We start from the raw sequence: 19736 nt of genomic DNA, 5'->3' as shown, positions 1-19736 counted from the left end.
CATTTCTTGTTCTTTGGTATGAAAAGAGTGGAGAATTATGAAAAATTCCCCTGAAGTCAATTTCAGTTTGTACCATGTACCAGCGTTTTAGCACGATTTTCATAAACTTGATAGCTCCGGGTGGAGTATTTTGAGACAAAAACTGGTCTATTAAGGGTGTTTGCAGCTTTTTGTTTGGTCATCAACTGGTTTCTGTCTTTTGTATTGGCTCTTTCTATAGCTTTTTTGATGACACTGTTGAGATAGCTTCTTTCTTTGAATATCTCAACAATTATTTTGCTGTTAATGTCATAATTGTCCTCTTTGGATGAAATTCTCTTAATCCATAATAATGTCAGTTGCTTTGGTAAACACATCTGTTTCCAATTTCTTTCCCTGTAAGTCGCTAGCACAGTACAGGCAAAGAAATTCTACAACAGATGTGTTTACCAAAGCGACAGACAGAAACAATCTACTTCACTATAACACACATTATGTTGAAATCACTGCACGCCTCCTAAAGAGACTCCAAACCATGCAAACCTCAAAGGCTAGACTTTTCCTCGACTTCTCTGGAGGGACCCATACTGCATCCCACTTCAAGAAACTACACTGACTCCTGATTCACAAGAGATGCCAGTTCATGATGCTGGCCTACACTTACAAGGCCCTGCACGAGGGACCAGCATACATCAACAAATGCCTCACCTTCCACCAACTGACCAGACACCTTAGATTTGCTTCCCTCTCCCTCTCAGACAAACCATGGATCTGCGGGACCAACAGCTGAGGATGCTCCTTCTTACACTTGGGAGCCAAGGATTTGAACAAACTTCCTGTGCACCTCAGGACCAAACTGTCATTCCCACTATTCAGGAGAGAACTCAAGACCTGGATTTTCGAATGAAAATCTCACCTCGCAGCAGCTTACATCTCCTGCGCCTCACAGGTGATTTGCCACACTTTACAAATGTTTGATTGATTGATTGTCAGAACTTAAAGATTACTCTTAGGGCTACATAGATGTTACAGTCTCAGATAGCAGACATATCAATTAGGTTACATTACAGACTGAAGTTTCAGAAAGCAGTAGTGATAATATTTCAGTATAGAAGATAACATGTCCCGACATGTCAGGAAATACCAGGAAAACAGCAAGTGTGGGATTATAAATCGAACAGCACCACTAGGGTGGCAGACCTCACATGGATCCCATGACATTTTCTTATCCACAATGCTCTGCAAATTTCACACTCAACATTTTCATGGCATTTCTGTGATGTAAACTTACAGAATACGCATTGATCCAGAAACGCCCTACCACACATCGTTTTCCCTCTTGTTTTTATAGGAACGCTAACCCACTTTGTGGCTCGGCTTAGCACCAGCAACACAAAGTCCCCAAAACGTAATTTGTGGCTCTCTATAGATTTTACAACTTTCCCTCACAGAAATGTGAGGCAAATGCAGGTTTTTGGTAGGGGTGGGCGGAATTTGTGAAAGTGACTTTCGCAAGCTATGGCGAAATTGCGCAAAATGTCCGCGAGCAAGCGGAACTTTCGCGAAGATGTGGAGATTGCTTTTCCCACCCGTTCGCGATGTGTTTTTGCGTGCTCGCGGGGAAATATACCTCTAACTTGCCCATGCGGTCACTAATGGGCGCAGCTATCTTGCTAGCGGTACTTATTTTCTGTTCCAGGTCGAATGACATGTTTGCGATCACATACTCGCACAGGATAGCGCAACCATTTACCAATAATCCAACATCTTGTGGCGCACGCGAATGGATAGAAAAATTCGTCAGCGAATGTAGGGACCCGGTAAGTCGCTACCACACGCACAAGAACGCATTTTTAAAGCGCGAACAAGAAAAAACATCCGTATCGCGGCAGGTTGCAAAAGTTTTGACATTTTTGTGCTCGCCGAGGAACGCAACAATGTCAAAATAACGCAAATGTACCGCCCAGGCCTAGTTTTTGCCCAAAGTTTGAGGTTTGCATGGGTTTCTAGAAAAAAAAACCTGGCAAAATCCATGCAAGTAATATCACCCTGGACTCCCCCATGTATTTAATTTTCAGAGATGTGCAGGTTTGGTAGTTTCCAGCCCTCTCATAGAAATGTGAGGAAAATATGTATTTTTAACCAATTCGAGGTTTACAAGGGCATCTGGAAAAGAAAACCTTATGCGATCCATGTAAGTCATGCCTCCCCCTGATTCATCCGGGTTTCAGAAACGTGCAGATGTGGTAGGTTCCCCTGGGGGCTAGCTGAGCTAGGGCCCAAAATCCACAGCTACCCACATTGCAAAAAGGGTTGGTTTTGAGTGGAAGAATTCGATCTGTCCATGTTGCATCATACGTTTCCCTAGGTGGTGTCGTGAAGTACCGCCCAACATTCACTCTAAAAAAGCATGGACTTTGCTGAGTGAAATATGACGTCTTTAGGTCACCTTTTGGTTCGTTTTGTGTCTCAGGCACTCACAATGGGGTAATGTTTGCATCAGGAGACATTTAAGAACACAAAACAGTAGAACATTTGCCATTACTGATTGTTTCTCTGCAGTGGTCCATTCCAAATGTAAGCCAACGTGCAAGAATGGAGACATTTTGCCAAAAGCTCTCTGAATCACCTGATAGTATGGGTAAACACAAATTAATAGGTAAGCAAATGACTACTGTTGCTCCACTCAGTATATTGTGTGCATTTCAGAAACATATAGGTTTGCTTCATACCCATTTTTCATTCTTTTCATTTTAATATCAAAATGTATATATAGTCGGTAAACAATGAAAAACCATTGCGAGGTACATCTCAGTTGTTTGCTGTGGGTATAACCTACAAACCCTATACATCGCTTTAATCATAAGGGTCTGTCAGGTTTACCGGTGTATTGGTTTTTAAAATCAGCCATTCAATCTGTCAATTGGGTTTTAAAGCGCGCTACTGACCCGTGAGAGTCTCCAAGCGCATGGGGGCAGGGGGTCATGGTGGGGGGGGCGGTAGGGGTGCCAGTAGCTCAGTAGGTTATTCGAAGAGCCAGGACTTGAGGTCCTTTCTGAAATGGTGCAGTGTAGCACTTTGTTGGGGAGATTGGTCCAGTTCTTGGGCGTGAGGTAGGAGAAGGATCTGCCAACCGCTCTGGCCCCTGTGGATGCTTGGTACCGTGGCTGTGGCGAGATCAGCAGAGCAGAGATTTCTCTTAGGGGTGTGGAAGGGGATACGTTCGTTGAGGTATTGGGGTGCGGTTTTGTGGATGGCTTTGTAGGCGTGTGTGAGCAGTTTGAAGGTTCTTCTTTTGACAGGGAGCCAGTGGAGGTCGCTGAGGTTTTGGGTGATTCCGGAGTAGAGGACGTTTCTGTAGTCCAGTCTGCTGGTGATAAGCGCGTGGGTGATGGTCTTACTGGTGTTTGGGGGTCCATTTGAAGGTCTTGCAAAGTATGTAGAGGGTGTTGAAGCAAGTGGAGAACACGGCTTGATCTGGCAGTTTATGGTGATTGAAGAGTCGAGTATGATGCCGAGGTTGCAGGTGTGGTCCATTGGAGAGGGCCACCAGCTGTTGTCCCATGAGGAGGAGGTGGAGCAGAGGATGTTGAGCTTCAGGCAGCTGCTGCTAAGCCAGGTATCAACATCTTTCGTCCATTCTTGGAAACAGTGCCTGGTGATTTTTGTGTTCTTGGTGAAGGAGAAGGTGACCTGGGAGTCGTCGGCATATGAGACTTTGTTGAGTCTGTTTTCTAACAATGGTTACAAGGGGGCAATGTTTATGTTTTAGAGTGTGGGGCAGAGGGAGGATCCTTGGGGTATCCAGCTTCTGATCTGTGTTGGTTCGGAGAGGAAGGGCGGGATTCTTATTCTTTCTGTTCTGCCTGAGAGGTAAGATCGAATCCAGTCTAAGGCTTTTCCCTGGATGCCAGCATTGTGGAGTCTGGTGGCTAGTGTGTGGTGGGAGACGCTATTGAAGGCTGCTGAAAAGTCCAGGAGGATGAAGGCTGCTGTGTGGCTTTGGTCAAGGAAGGCAAGTAAGTCATTGGTGGCTTCTATGAGGGCGATCTAAGTGCTGTGGTTGCTGAGGAATCCGAATTGAGAGGTGTCTAGGATGTTGTTGGTTTCTATGAAGTGTGCTAGCTAGGTGTTGATGACTTTCTCGATGACTTTGGCAGCGAAAGGGAGTAGTGAGATGGGCCTGAAGATCTTGAGATCCGTCGGGTCTGCGGAGGGCTTCTTTAGGAGGGGTTTGACTTTGGTGCGTTTCCAGTCATCGGGGAATGTGGCGGTTTCGAGGGAGCAGTTGATAGTTCGGGTGCGATGGTGGTGGGAGCCCTTTCGAAGATGTGCAGCAGGCAGGAGTCAGTGGGTGCTCCGGAGTCAATGCTTTTCATTGTCTTTGTAGCGTCTTCTGTGGTGAGAAGGGTCCAGGTGAGGAGGGTTTGTTGGATGGCGTCGCTGAGGGCGGGTTGTTGGGCGATGCTGTGGTCTTGGTCATCAAAGTTGTCATACAGCAGCTTGATCTTGCGGTAGAAGAAGAAGCTGAGTTTGTTGTAGAGGTCTTGCGAGGGAGGGACGTTGGTTGTTTTGCTGTTGGGTCTGGTGAATTCTTGTATGATGGGTAAGAATCCCTTGGAGTTGTGGGATTTGGAGAGGATTCTGTCTTGGATGAAGTTTCTCTTTGTTGATTTGAAGAGTTGGTGGTGTCTCATGGTGGCGGCCTTGTAGGCGTAGCTTGCTTCCGGGGTTTTGCTGTTTCTTCACGTTTTTTCCAGTAGTCAGCAAGAGCGAGTGATGAACCAGGTGGCTTTTGTATTGTGTCATGTGGTGGTGTTCTGGAGGGGGCAAGAGTGTTGGTGCAGTTGGCAATCAATCCAATGGTGGAGGTTGCTTGCTGCTTTTTTGGTGTCTGCTGTAGTAGGGGGAGGAGTGCAGCTGAGGGCAGAGGTAAGTTGTTCTTCTAAGACTTTGTTCTTGTTTCTGTGTGGGAGACGGGGCGTTCGCTTATGTGCAGTTGGTTTCGAGAAGGAGAAATGGATGCAGTGGTGGTCTGCACAGAGCGGCTCCGTGGTGTGGCTGAAGCGAATTTTGTTTCCTATGGCGAAGATGGGGTAGAGTGTGTGTCCTGCCATGTGTGTGAGGGTGCAGATAAGTTGCTCCAGTCCTATGTTGGTGAGGTTCTCCAGGAGGGCAGTGGTGTTGGGATCGCTAAGGTTGTCTAGGTGGAAGTTCAGGTCTCCCGGCAGTATGCAGTCCTTGGAGGTGAGGGTGTGGGGAGCAATGTAGTCTGAGATGACGTTGGTGAAAAGGGTGCACTGTGGGGTCCGGGAAGTCTGTAGGCGAGTGTTCCGCGGAATGTCGTTTTAGGGTTGGGCTGGATCTGAAAGTGGATGTGTTCCATGAGGGGCGAGGCGTCGTCCGAGTTAGTTGTTGGTAGTCGGAGGAAGCCTTTGTGGACAATGACAAGGCCTCCCCTGGGTGGTTAGGGCAGTCTTTCCTCAGGATCTTGTATCCGTCTGAGATGGCAGTTGCGATGTCTGAAGCAGAGCTGGCGTGGTCCAGGTCTCTGTGAAGAAGGCAACATCGGGCGGGTGAGTGTTGAGGAGGTCCCAGATTTCTACGGCATGTCTGTGCAGGGAGCATACGTTGAGGAGGATGTAGCTCAGGGGCTTGTGTACGGTGGCGTCTGGTGGGTTGGGGGTGTCTGCCTGGGTCCGGAGGTGGGTGAAGTTGCGGAGGCAGAGCAGGGGGGAGATCGGGCCATGGGTGTTGCTCGGCATCGAGTGCTGGCAATTGTTGTTGCATCCAGTGTTGAGTGCGTGGAGAGTGCTGGGGTTGTAGTGGTGTAGTGTAGTTCCTATATTCCCAATAGGCTCTGCGCATTGGAATAATATATCCTATAGCTTAGACGTAGGACTGAGGTCGACTAGGTTTTCTATCGAATATATTAAACCTAATAGTGAGTGTCAGCTAGCTCAGAGGTCACTAGAAACTTTCTCAAATTCACAAGAAGGGATTCGTTTTTGACAACCGCATAAACATGACAACTTTGTTTCCCAAGAATAAGAAATATATCTCTAGAGTCGCAGAAACAATAGATAAGTATTTCACTCAGTCAATTGTGCATGCTTCGTTTCTACAGAGTTGCTGAGGAATAGAGAGACGGGCGTTTTCATTAAAAGGTTTATTAAACAGTCTTCTTTCTCATGCAAGAAAAGTGAAATGCTACAATGCTAATGCATAAAGTATAATGCGTACAGCGAGAACAATATTATAAAATAATACTGTAAGAGCATTGTATGGTTCCTAAACCGTATATAAATACATACATGAATAACAATGACTAAAAATACTCAACTGGTGCTTCTAAAATATGCCTACCCCAATGTACCTAACCTAAGTCTAGTATGCGGGAAGAAGTAAGTATTGTGTAGCATAGGTTTTAGTTTTCTTTGCCAAGAATCTATCTAAGATTTCTTTAGGTTCTACTCAGCTCCATACCTTAGTTAGAATGAAGGAGGTCTGGTATCTCTGTCTCGGGACTTGATTTCCCAACACCCCGCAAGGGGACCTTGGAAACACTGGAGCTGGATTTTCGGCGAGAGAAACGCAGTCTCTCAATCAGTGCGTCAGTTGGAGGGTCGGTTTCCTTCGGCACTTGCTGTAGCGAGCTGCGTCGTGCAAGTAGATAGTCGAACTGCTCCGAACCACCATGTCTTGCTAGAGCAAGTGAAGGTATATTTATACCTTGAAGGTATCTAGGAATGCCATAGTTTGACCTAAATCAATATTCAAGCAAGGGAAGGTCCCTGACTGCTTAAGCCATTTTTCCAAGAAATTGTTGCCACGTTTGGTACGGGCGGAAGTAACCATGCCTGTATTTGGTCTGCATGGGTTATGTCTAAATAAGGGCTTGATTTCTAACCTATATTAGGGCAATCTGAATTGTAACAACATAAGGGCATGAATCGGGAAAATTCACTCGGAGCCAAAAACACCACGCAACACCCACTCCACTTTATTATGTACGACATTACTGAGTTCTAAACACATAAAACATATCTAAACATGATGTGTTAAAACCCCACCCAAAATACATAAAAATGCATTTGACATGGTTGTACATGAAAAGAGCATTTGTGCTGTACACATTTAAAAGAAATGTTTCATTCAAAGCATATAGATGACATTTGAAAAACGCTATCCTAATGAATCATAAAAATACATTCATGAAATGGCTCTTAAATACAGAAGAAAAGTCGAGACCATTCCATGACAGAATATATAAAATGATTGAGTGTTGACAAGGTCAAATATTATCTCTTGGAAGTATTCAAAGAATTCTAGACCTCTAGGAATAGTTCTACTTTAAGCAGGTTACTTTGTGCCCCCCCAAAAAAGTACAAATTTGGGAGGAAAAAAATCTGATCATAGAAAAATAGAGTTCCAAATTTAGGAGCTTGTTTTCAAAAGTGAAGGTCGAATTCAAAGTGTCACAGAACACTGTTTGCTAACTGCAAAGGTCAGTGTCATTGTTTGGAGAAAACATCAAATCTTCTAAGCTTGTAAAGAATTCGTCTACTATTGTAGGTGAAAGTTGGACTACCTTGTTAAGAAGATCAACCGCACATAGATGAGAAGCATCGCCGTCAGACGCATTAGCAATGTTTGAAGTAGATGGTACATGTGTGCCTGTTGCTCCACGTATCTCACGTCTGCATTTTGCGTCTGTGAGATCTCAACAAATGCCGTCTTCAGGATTGGTAGCCCCTGGGGACAACACAGTGCATGAGCCGTTACTGGTTCAAGCAAAGTATCAACTTCCGTTGGCAGCACTGGTGGGAGTGTCAGCCAGATGTCTAGCACGCATTCTTCTCCACATAGCAAGCATCGTAGAACAGGTAAGATGCAATCTTGCCAGATTGGTCGGAATGATAGAAACTACGTGGTATTCAAAGGGCAGATGTATCAAACGATTTTTTTCTCGCAAAATCTGCGATTCGCAAAATAGCAGCGTTTGCAACAAAAAAATCGGGAAATGCGATGTATCATTGAAATTGCATTGCAAATGTAAGGAATCGCAAAATTTGCGATTCCTTAACTTTGCGTCAGCATTTAAGGAGTCGCAAATTGCGATTCCTTAAATGCTATGCATAAGTGCATTTCAATTTAGCGATTTTCCCTTAAGAAATTGCAAATTACCACCAACTAGTAGTTGGTGGTAATTTGCGAATTCTTTTACAAATGCACTTTTTGGCATTTGTAAAGGTGACATGTGGCGCTCATACATGCCCTAAGGGCATGTATGTGCGCCATATGCGCACACATGTAAATTTCAGGGGTGCAGCAGGGTGTCCTTAAGACCCCCTTGCACCCTTGAAATTATTCCCAACTTACGATTTGCAAATTGCGAATCGCAAATTGAGAATAACTTCCCATTCCTTCCTATGGGCCTCCTGGCCCATAGAAATGAATGGGAAATTATTCCTTAATTGTGATTAGCAATTTGCTAATCGCAATTAAGGAATTTCAAGAAATCGCTAAAAAATAGCGAATTTCTAGATACATACCATTTTGAAATTCTCAAATAGCGATTCTCAAGAAATCGCTATTTGAGAATCGCAAATGGGTATATTGATACATCTGCCCCCAAATCTCTTAAACGAGTAAATACCAGTATTTGTATCATGCGCTCACGACACTTCATTGCCAGGAGAGTGTTCTACAAGGTGATCTGGGTGTCGATGGTGACTTAGCTTGCCATATCGGAGCAGTAGGAGCAAAAATAGTATCCCTGCTACGAGTCCCAAAATGAGAGGCAGGCCGCCAAACACAGAGTGCAGGAAGTTTGGAAATATGCCTAGGACTGCTTCAAAGGGTGCTAACAGTCCTGAAAAAACTGTCTTAAATACATGTACAATACCACTCGTATCAGACATGTTTAAGATACAACTTAACATTTCTGAGAAATGTATAGGGCAGTTTGTCGATAAAAGCGCATGTATCTCTGCAGAAGTCCTTGCAACTTGCAGATCATACGTCTCTTTGGCCGAGGTCAGTGGCACAGTTTTTTGTAAAAGAATGGCTTTCATTCTGCTTAAAGTATCAATTTGTATAGAAGAGATGTTCAGTGAAGGCCATAATGGCGACTACCCGTCTGTCTTAGTTTTAGGAAACAATATTTGCATACAGCAAATGCCCCTGGCTGACACAGTTATGAGATAGGGGGTTCCTGGCAACATGCCTCAGCAGCTGTGTTCATTCAACATAATGTAACTTCCATTAGAAAGCTGCCTAAAAATTGGATCAATCACTGCAGCTGGAGAACCTTGCAGCTGGCAGAATAAGTTGTTCGAGGTATAATCGCAGGCCCCGTGTAAATTAATACCCTGACATTCGAGTGAACCGCTTAGTGCATTTTGGCAATTCGTACCACTAAGAACACTTCTTTTCCCCCACTCCAACATTTGTGTGTATGAGGTAAATCCCAGGATGTCTTGATGTATTCTTTACCCAACCTTTCATATACGCCTGCTAGTATATGTTTCAAACAATACTGGAAATGAAAAATCGTAACAGGCAGAGTGATTGTACTGTGTATTATCCATTCTGTTGCTGGTTTCTCAGAAACAGTTCATAGTAATCTTTCCAGTTTTTCAAGGCTCAGCACCATATGGTCTGCTCCCCTCTGTGCCAATGTGATTTGTTTATCTGTAAGGTTAAATTCAGAAAACAATGACATGGTTTTGATTAGACGCCAAGGCACATAGCCAGAACGAAGGTTTTGTAACATCCAGCCCAAAAGCATTATAGAACGCAATTGTGAATGACCATGTTGTAACATGACCAAGTCCTGTTTAATTATGTCTATGGCAGAGGATACTATGCTATACAAAGAATATATTCTGGATGACAGAGTCGTTAACCCATTGTCGGCTACAGAGAGAGATTTCTCTAAATTAATACGATCGTTATTCGTTCTGCAGTCTCCGCTTGTGTTGTTTTCCATGCTTCATTATATAGGGCATAGATATCGGCGTATATAAAACGTTTATGACATGGTTTAGTAGGTCCCTGTAAGAAGTCCCTCAAATCAATGCTATCTTTAAGTAAAGATAAGTGTTGTTTTACTTCTTTCAGTGTAGATTTTTGTAGCCATTCAAGGCACAGTTTACCCACACTGAATTATTTTACTATCCCTGGATGATGTCTCTGGACATATCTTGGATCTGGTCTAGTGAATGTGAACCCTTGTGTTTTATTCAGGAATCTATCTTGACCGTTGTTTGTGTCTGTGGGCCAGATTAACCATTTTTTCCAATCAGGATCTGTTCTGTTGTTAAGTAAAGTAGTATTTACGTCAACCACCCCTTGTGTAGTGTTTTCACTATCTGGCTTAGGTGTAGGTATGGACGTTTTGTTTAAATCATTTATCTTGGCTAACCCAAGACAAGATGTCTGTTGAACAGTGTCATTCAAAAACACTATTTGTTCTTGGGTAATGGAGGCTGTAAATAAGGCTTCTAATCCCTGCACCTGCCTGGCCTATAGATATGGTTCCAGCACACTGCCAAAACTAAGGCTACAAGCAAGTTTTGCAACTTAGCCTTTATCATTGCAATGCAGGAAATCACCAGGAACTGGAAGGCCCCAATGAGACCCCTGGTGGCAGTATGGAAAAAGGGATTTGAACTGTGGGCTGGATGGATACAAGAGCATAGTGCTGCGTGGCCAGCGATCACTTGTCATGGCCAGGGACTGGGTGACATGAGTAGATTCCATGAAGAACCCTGACCCATATTCAACTGGGGAGATGCCGGGTACCTCCTAGAAACTATATCTATTTTGGGGACTAGACCTCCCCAAGGGGATGCACAAGAGATGAATGGGGTGATGAGACACCAGTGGGGCCTGAGATGGAAATAAGAACTATATAGGACACCTTGCACAGGGTGGATGTCACTTAAGACCCCTACAAGGTCTAGAGAGGTTTTGGGCACGTCTGAGGGCACTGGGGCATTGAGAGGTGGAAAAGTTCCAGCACAGTTGATAAAGCTGTTATTCTGTCTTGTTTACTTGTTGAGGAGAATGACATGACAGTGTGTTCTTTATTGATGTACCCCAATAAAGTATGTTTTGGGGAACACGGAAAAAAGTGACACAAGGGAAGGGGCATGGGTGGGACAGAGTGGGGTGGGGGCGTCACTGTTTGCACTGGGAGGGGCTATTATCAATACTGTTCTGTGTGCATTATTTTGCTATCCTTGAATAACTTCAATGCAAATATCTAAAAATGTATGTACTACACACATGGAAATGCAAACTGGTATAACATTGAGCCCCTATAGGTGGTGGTTGTATTTTGGAAGCTATAATAAAAATGTTTTAAAAAAACTGTGCCTATGATATAGGCAACTCATCACCTACGAATGTTTTGCAAATGAACAAATGCAATCTCAACAACATCATTCAAACTATGCACAGGCTCGAAACATGGAGTAAGCACAAAAGCAACAAAGCTTGCGTGCCCCATGCCCAACATACTGGATTTCTTGCTACCTGATAGTATACAATGTAGCATGGGGTTTAGCCTGTGTACTGCAGAACTTGGGGCATTAAATAATATCTGGAAAGAAATGTGTGTTAGAAGAATTTGAAAAGAAAATGTGTACCCATGAGGAAAAGAAAAGATCACAAACAGTCCCACCAGAAATTAGGAAACGTAATAAACCATTGACCCACGAAAGACATACACATCTTTTTCTGAGTTTAAATAAATTGCCTCTATATAGTTCAATTTACTACATAGGCAATAAGCATAAATAAGGTGCTCCGGGCACAGTGTGAAAAAGTGTGTGTGAAAGAATATATACAATGTTAAATCATTAAATCTTAATATTTCAAATCTGCCCAATAAATTTAGATACACATTTAAAATCAGAAATAGCCATGGAATTAGAAGGATATCCTTCATCTGTACCATCCGATTGAACTGGTTTATATCAGGGATTCAAAAAACCGACTGTCCAAATTTGAACCTGATAGTATAACTATTCAACCAACTTCTGTCATAGGTCCAGGCTATACACTAATATGGAGTCCTTTATCTTCTTAGGTCATCTAGGACCTCTGCTGAGGTCTCTCCTGTACCATCACATATTATGTAGCCCAATATATATCTTCTGCGCCAGCACAGATTTTACAGTTTCATGTGCATAGATGGTCTAAAGTGGTGCCATTAATCAAATAGCAGTCATATCTGGAAACTTGTAACATGCAATTTCTTGTTCCACCAGAGAAACACTAAGCTTCTCACATGTTGAACTAGAGTTCTATCACTCAAGGATCCTTTTCACATGCAGGTCCCTGATGTACACACACATATAGTCCAACCTCCTCAATTACACAAGGGCTCCTTTGCCAGCACAGCAGAGGTCTTCCTTCACCAATTCTCCATCACTAGTGTCAACTATGATTACATGCACTATATTCGTATCCTTCAGAACATGAGGTCTGCAGCACCATGATGCACAGAGCTTCTGTGGAAACAGCCCATCTCTTCTCAGATTTTTTTGTACACCACAGTGGAACGCTAGCATGTTCTTCTCCCTTAAACATTTGCCAATGCGTAAATGCTCATCCTAGAACGTACTGGCATCCTAGTGCTGCAGGCTCTAAAAAAGGGTCTGTTACTTAGGACCCGAGACAGTTGCCATCATACCATTGTGAGTAGTGGGTCATGCAAAAATCAATACCTATTAGCAGTACCACATAACACCTGTAGAACCCTCAAGGGTTCCATACTGTCCCCTGTCATCTTCAACCTCTGGGTATAATGCAGCTTGGTGGTAAGCGCCCTATGATTTTTGGATAGGTTTGATCTATAGAAATTCGACATACATACATGAATATTCAGCAACATCCAGATGTTATATTAATCCTAGAAAAGGTAAATCAGCTTTCATTTTAGGGATAGATCAGCTGGAAAATGTGCAACAAATGGCTGTTGCTTTGGAACATAGGTGTAGTGATTGTTCACTATAGTCACATATTTCAAATGAAGCAATTATTATGTAATTGCTTTGATATCGTAACCAATTTCTATAAAGCTGGTATCTTTTTACCATATTTAAGTATTGTTTCCCTTGGTCTCCTTTTTTGTGGAGTTCATAAAAGGTCATACAAACAGTGATAGCTCAAATATGACGAACTGCTAAAATGCGTGTGCTTTCTCTCCTTCACACCACCCCAGAATGTCTTCTGTTTGGTTTCTCTCCTTAGGATTAGCTGGTCTAGATGCTAAGTCCAGCGGGCGGATGGGTACTCGTGCCATGGTCTATTACATGTCCACGACAATTTTGGCAGCGGTACTCGGAGTAATCCTAGTGTTGTCAATCCATCCTGGGAACCCCAAGCTGAAGAAGCAAGTCAGCATCTCTACCAGGAATGAGGAAGTGTCCAGTCTGGATGCCTTCCTTGATCTCATTAGAAATCTTTTCCCAGAAAACCTGGTGCAAGCATGTTTTCAACAGGTATTATTTCCTTCTTTCATCATATACTGTCAGCTGGTTCCTTATCTGATATTTTCTCCCACTTCCACCTTTGCTGCTACATAATCTATGTGACCCTCCCCTAACAGTGATCATTATTTTTCTGAAACTTGTTCTTACCACCATCATTCCTATCCTCTATCCTCTTTTCCTGTATGTTTCCTCCTTTTCTGCCCACCCTACCTTGAGCGCCTCTTCTCTGCTTTACTCTTCTTCTCTTGCCTTTCTTTACCCTCCCTCACCTGTCGATCCCTCAATTTCCTCTTTTTTATCCACCTTCTTTTTTTCTACTTCAATTCATTGTTCGGCCCCATTCCTTTTAATCACAGATTTTTTCAGCTTTTCCTTCCATCAACTTCACTTATTTATTTTCCAGTGTCTCTGCTTCTCTTCTGTTCCCTCAACTTATCACTTCTTATTCTCTTGTTTAAAAGTATCCTTTAGCTTTGATCCTACTTGAAGCAGTGTCTAGCATCACACATTTCATCCTTGTTCTTTACAAAGAGATACACCAGAATGCTTTGGCCAGTAAATATTGTTTACTCTAGATAATCTGGATTCCATTACATATTGTATTTATTTTCCAGTTATGGTAGTTTCTAGATTATTATATTATGTCACCTTCCAGACAGTACAGAGAACTTCATTAGAGGGTGCTGGGGTACCATGTTAATGAGAGTTGCGAAATTTGAAATTAGCATAATATTTCACTATTAAAATGGGAAGCTGGCAAGTATAGACCTGGGAGTGACAGGAGGATTTTTTTTTTTGATTTAGTTATTTGCAATTCGTAAGGTGCTAGACAAAGACCGAACCACATCAAAGTGCTATGGAGTAAGACAGGGAGTAGGCAGTAACATTCGCAGCTCCTAGAGGTAGCAATCCATTTCTTGAAAATACAAAAGAGATATTGACATATTGGCTAGGACAGGATTCAGCAGGAAGTAGGTCTATTCAGATTCAAAATAGGTTTGTTATATCTGTATTTATTTATGTCTGAATGGGTTATATATTTATATATACACACACATATATATTCACTGAAAAAAACACAGGTTTCAAGGATGTTCTAGTTAGTTGGACATTTCACTCGTACAAAACCAGAGACATTCAGCTGTTATAGTTAGTTCAGCTAACTATAACTTGCGCCCCAGCAATTGACTGCTGATGACTTCACATATTACATCATTCATGATATGGTCAGTGACATCACTGATGGCATCTCAAATGACATCACTGATGACATCATCCAGAGACTGTGTTTGTTTAGAGTTTAAATATGTTTTATATATATGCCGTGGTGTATTGAAGAATGAGTGGGTGTTTAAGTGTCCGGATGGAGGATTTAGTAGGTGCGTGACTGACTGTATAAGTGAGTGATTAAATGAGTCTTACTGAATGCATGGGTTAGTGACTAAACTGTGTGAATATCTATCAGTCTGTCTTTTGTTGTACAAGCTTTTGCATGGGTTGGTGAGTAGCTACATACGTGTCTACATGGGTTATTGATTGGTTGCCTGAGTTTTTGTATGGGAGACTGAGTGTGTGAGTGGGAGGTGTGTGACTCTGTGCATAGATGTGTGAGTAGTTGATTCACTGGGTATATGGGCTCAAGAGTGCATGTGGAAAGAGCTGTATGGCTGGATGAGTGAGTGTATGGGAGTATTGGTGAGTGAATGGATTTCTCAGTGGTACATGTCCAAGTAACTAAATATGTAAAAGGCAGTGTATGTGAGAGTTGGAGTATACAGATGACTATACGTGAGTGTCAGTGATTGTGACAGTGGCTGTATAGATGAGTGTGTACTTGCATCAGTGCTTATATAATAGAGTAAGTATGCGTTAGTATCTATGAATAACTGAGGTGGTGTGTGTATAACTGTATAGGTGAGTAAATGGGAGTGTGATTGATTCTTTGCATGACTGACTAAGTGTGTGTGTAACTCCATCGATGAGTGGCAGTGTGTGAGTTTCTGTATAGGTGTATGAGTGCATATGATAGCGTTTTATTGAAGAGTGACTGCATGTATGAGTGATTGTATAGGTGAATGAGTGGATGTATGTCTACACCTAGGAATCAGTGAGTACGTATGTAGTACCTGGTATTGGTATGTTGATTTGGGAAGTAGTAGTCTGTATTTTACAGTCGGTGTATCAAAGGTTATATTAGAGTGTGAGGAGTTGTATCAGATTTTCACATGGGTGATGTAATCAGTGATGTTATTTGAGATGTCATCAGTGATGTCACTGACCATGTCATGAATGATGTAATATGTGACATCATCAGCAGTGCATTGCGGGGGTGCGAGTTATAGTTAGCTAAATTAACTATAACGGCTGAATTTCTCTGGTTTTGTACGAGTGAAATGTCCAACTAACTATAACATCCTTGAAACCTGTGGTGTATTCAGTGAATTTCTAAGATTTTTCTAATGCTAATTTCTAACTATAACATCCCTGAAACCTATGTTTTTTTCGGTGAATTTCAAAGGTTTTTTAAATAATACATTGCAAGTATAATGTCTAAAAAATATTTCCCACCTCCCCCCACTTGCTGCATGATAGGTGTCCACTGGTGACCTACAACATTAATAAGATAAGTGTTGCCTTACCTAACGACGTCAAAGGCAACTACAAAGCACAATGTGAGGCAATAAAAAAGAGGGGACTACGACAGCGGTGGCATTAAGAAGTCTGAAAAATATAACAGCTGGACCAAGCTTTCTCCCTCTGACCAGGGTGATACAGGCTAAACTAATTCCATCAATCACCTATGCAAGTGAAGCCATGAGAGGGAGGGACGTGGAAACATTGAACGGCACCATTGCAAGAGCCCTGAGAATAATATACGGTTTGCCTGGATATACATCTCCGGCGCAAATGAGGCTTGAATTCGGGATGCAAAGACAAGATCTGGCCCGTAAAGGAGCTTTCATTTAAACCTGGTACAAAAGCAAAAAAGGGCAGCCAGAAACGCTAAACTCCTACTTGTGGAGGGAACTAGAAGCCTTAGAAACCTGCCCAGCCAGACACTTCTTGGAAACTCCACTGAGCCAGCTGGGGTTACGGCAACTCTGGGCATCGCCAGGGTCCATGGCAAGCTTCAAAAAATTCGTAAACAACACTGTCAAAAATGAATCTATCATACAAGACAAAGCGGTCTTGACAGAACATGCAGACTGATGGCTTTCTGTACAGTGATACAGTAAAGCGACTCCTCAAGCATACCTCCTATCTAACTTCTCCAAAACCACCAAAGAGAAGTTTCTGAAATTTCAGTTAGGCTTATTGCCATCTGCATATCACCTGCCGCCATGGTAACGCCCTCCGAAGCCGGCGATCTGCCGTCTCTGTGGGGAAGAAGAGGAGGACATAGTCCACATCATACCCATATGCGGCGAACTGCGCCAGCATTCCGGAAATTTTTTCGTAACTCTCTGGCCCGACGAGGTCGTCACAGCATCATGGCGCCGCACGCGACTCCGCATGACGTCACCGGATCATAAGAAGACCACGCAGGCGTGATGACTTCAGTTCCACCTATTTTTTCCGTGCCACAAAGGCAAAAAGGGCCAGTGTATAAAGAAAGAAGAAAGCTTGCACTTCAAACAAGACAATAATAAATAAATAGAGGTAACAAAGTCTTAAGAACACATAATACATCAAAAACGAATACCTCATCTTTTATGGTATAAAAGGGTGGACAATGGGGAGGTGGGTAGGTCTTTGAGGAATCCACAGGCAGATACTGTATCCACCAGAAAAAGCGTTACCGAAGGTAAGTAACTTGTTCTTCTGATGGATACATCTGCCTGTGGATGCCTCACCTTATGAATAGAATCCCACGGAGGAGGGTATCCACCCCTCTAAACCAAAACGTTTTGTAAAACAGAGCACGCAAAATGGCCGTCCTTCTCACCTCGGAATCCAAGCAGAAATTCTTCGCAAAAGTGTGGTGGGAGGCTCCTGTTGCGGCTTTACAGATGTCCAACACAGGAACACCCCCGGACAAGGCAGAAGTAGACGATTTAGCCCTGGTAGAATGAGCCCTAATGCCTACTGGAGGCTCCTTACCAGCCAGGGAGTAGCATACCTTAATGCACAAGATGATCCATCTTGACAAAGTGCGCTTGTGCACTGCGTTGCCCTTCATTCGACCAGCATATCCAACAAAGAGCTGATCATCCTGGTGTAAGTCCTTTATCCTGTCCAAATAGAAGCAAATCACCCTCTTTGGATCTAAACGATGGAGTCTCTCCTCCTCTTTGGGTGGGGGAGGATAGAAAGTAGAAAGGGTAATGGATTGACCGAAGTGGAAGGGAGTCACTACCTTAGGCAGAAAAGCAGCCCTGGTCATGAGTACCATCCTTTCAGCATGTATGATCAGAAAAGGCGGCTTTGAACTCAAATCCTGGAGCTCACTCACCCTCCTGGCCGAAGTGATAGCTACCAGGAAGACCGTTTTAAAAGTTAAAAGCCTTAAAGGACAACTATGCATAGGTTCAAATGTGGAACCCATTAAGAAAGTTAACACCAGATTCAAATCCCACTGGAGGGGAAACATGTTTGTCAGCCTTTTAATGAATCTTAAGACCATAGGAGACTTAAATAAAGAAGGCTGATCAGGCAAACACAAAAATGCTGACAATGCAGACAAATGCCCTTTTACAGTGGCCACAACACAACCCTGCTGGGCGAAATGAAGAGAAAAACAAAGAACATCAGAAAGATGCCTTTTTAAGGGATCAATAGATCTCTCCCTACACCACCTAACAAATTTAGACCACCTATATGAATAGACAGACTTGGTGTAGTGTCGCCTGGCCGATGATATAACATTCACCATGTCAGGGGGTAGAGAAAAAGAATTCAAGTTGCCCGTTCAATCTCCAGGCATGAAGGTGCAGGCCCTGGGGGTGGGGGTGTAGAACTTGCCCCTCCATCTAAGAGAGGAGGTCTGCCCTGAGAAGCAGACGGAGCAGCAGGTACAACGAGAGGTGAAGAAGGTCTGTGTACCACACCCTTCTTGGCCAATCTGGAGCGATCAAAATAACTTGGTCCCGGTCTTGGTGAATCTTCCTCAGAACCCGAGGAATCAAGGGTGTGCAATGAAATGCTTAAAGGAGTTGTGAACTCCAACTCAACTGAAACACATCCCCCAATGCTCCCCGCATTGGAAACAGGAGACTACAGAATGCCAGGCAGTGCGCCTTCTCGAGAGTGGCAAACAAGTCCACCCGAGGAGTTCCCCACGTCTGAAAGATGTGTTGAACCACCTCTGGATGAAGCCTCCATTCGTGGTCGGCGGAAAACTGCAGATATAGACTGTCCGCACGCACATTCAGCATCCCAGCCAGATGATTTGCCATCAATCAAATCCGATGGTCCTGAGCCCAGGACCAGAGTCGCAACGCCTCTCAACAGAGACGGTACGACCCTACTCCTCCCTGCTTGTTGACATACCACATTGCGGCAGTGTTGTCTGTCAGGACCTGAACCGACTGACCACAAAGGGAAGGAAGAAAGGCTTTGAGTGCCAAACGTATCGCCCGCAATTCCAGAGGGTTAATGCAAAACAACCTTTCCTCTGGAGACCAAAGACCCTGGATCTCCAGATCCCCCAGACGCGCACATCACCCTAGGGTGGAGACATCCGTTATGACTGTGGCCACTGATGGAGAAAGATAAAAGGGCTTTCCTTGAGACAAATTGCTCTCCACTCTCCACCAAGACATATCCGCTGCAGCTTCTCTAGAGATCCTCACACACTCCTTGAGATCACCGCTGTGCTGATACAACTTCATTAGGAGATACCACTGGAGTGCCCTTATATGCCAGCGTGCATGGATGACCAGCAGGATGCAGGAAGCGAACAGATCGAGCAGGCGAGGGACGTTCAGAACTGGACCACCCGCTCCATTGTAAAACAAAGGAATCATTTCCTGTATGTCGAGAATCCTTTGCGGAGGAGGGAATGCTTGACACACAGTGGTAACCAGTACTGCCCCTATGAACAGGGTGCGCAGTTAGGGCACCAGGTGAGACTTGGGTACATTTATTGAAAAACCCAATTTGTAAGACAGCTGGGCTGTAACCTGCAAATTATGACTCACCATCTCTGGAGACTCCGCCTTCAACCGCCAGTCGTCCAGGTAGGGGGAAAACTGGAATCCCTGACCTCCTGAGAAGGGAAGCCACCACTGCCATCACCTTGGTGAAGAC

The 19736-nt window shown here is 43.6% G+C and overlaps 1 protein-coding gene across 1 annotated transcript in view; it reads left to right on the top strand.

The window, feature by feature from the left end:
• LOC147701551 (excitatory amino acid transporter 2-like) overlaps nt 1-19736 on the top strand; it is an 856834-nt gene that overhangs the window by 281180 nt on the left and 555918 nt on the right. The window contains exon 4 of the mRNA XM_086930218.1: nt 13246-13496. Within this exon, the coding sequence (XP_086786344.1) occupies nt 13246-13496 (251 nt within the window). The remainder of the gene's footprint in view (nt 1-13245; nt 13497-19736) is intronic.

The sequence above is a fragment of the Lissotriton vulgaris genome, chromosome 7 (genome assembly GCF_964263255.1).
Source record: "Lissotriton vulgaris chromosome 7, aLisVul1.2, whole genome shotgun sequence".
NCBI lineage: Eukaryota > Metazoa > Chordata > Amphibia > Caudata > Salamandridae > Lissotriton > Lissotriton vulgaris.
This window is presented reverse-complemented; position numbering and strand designations above follow the sequence as displayed.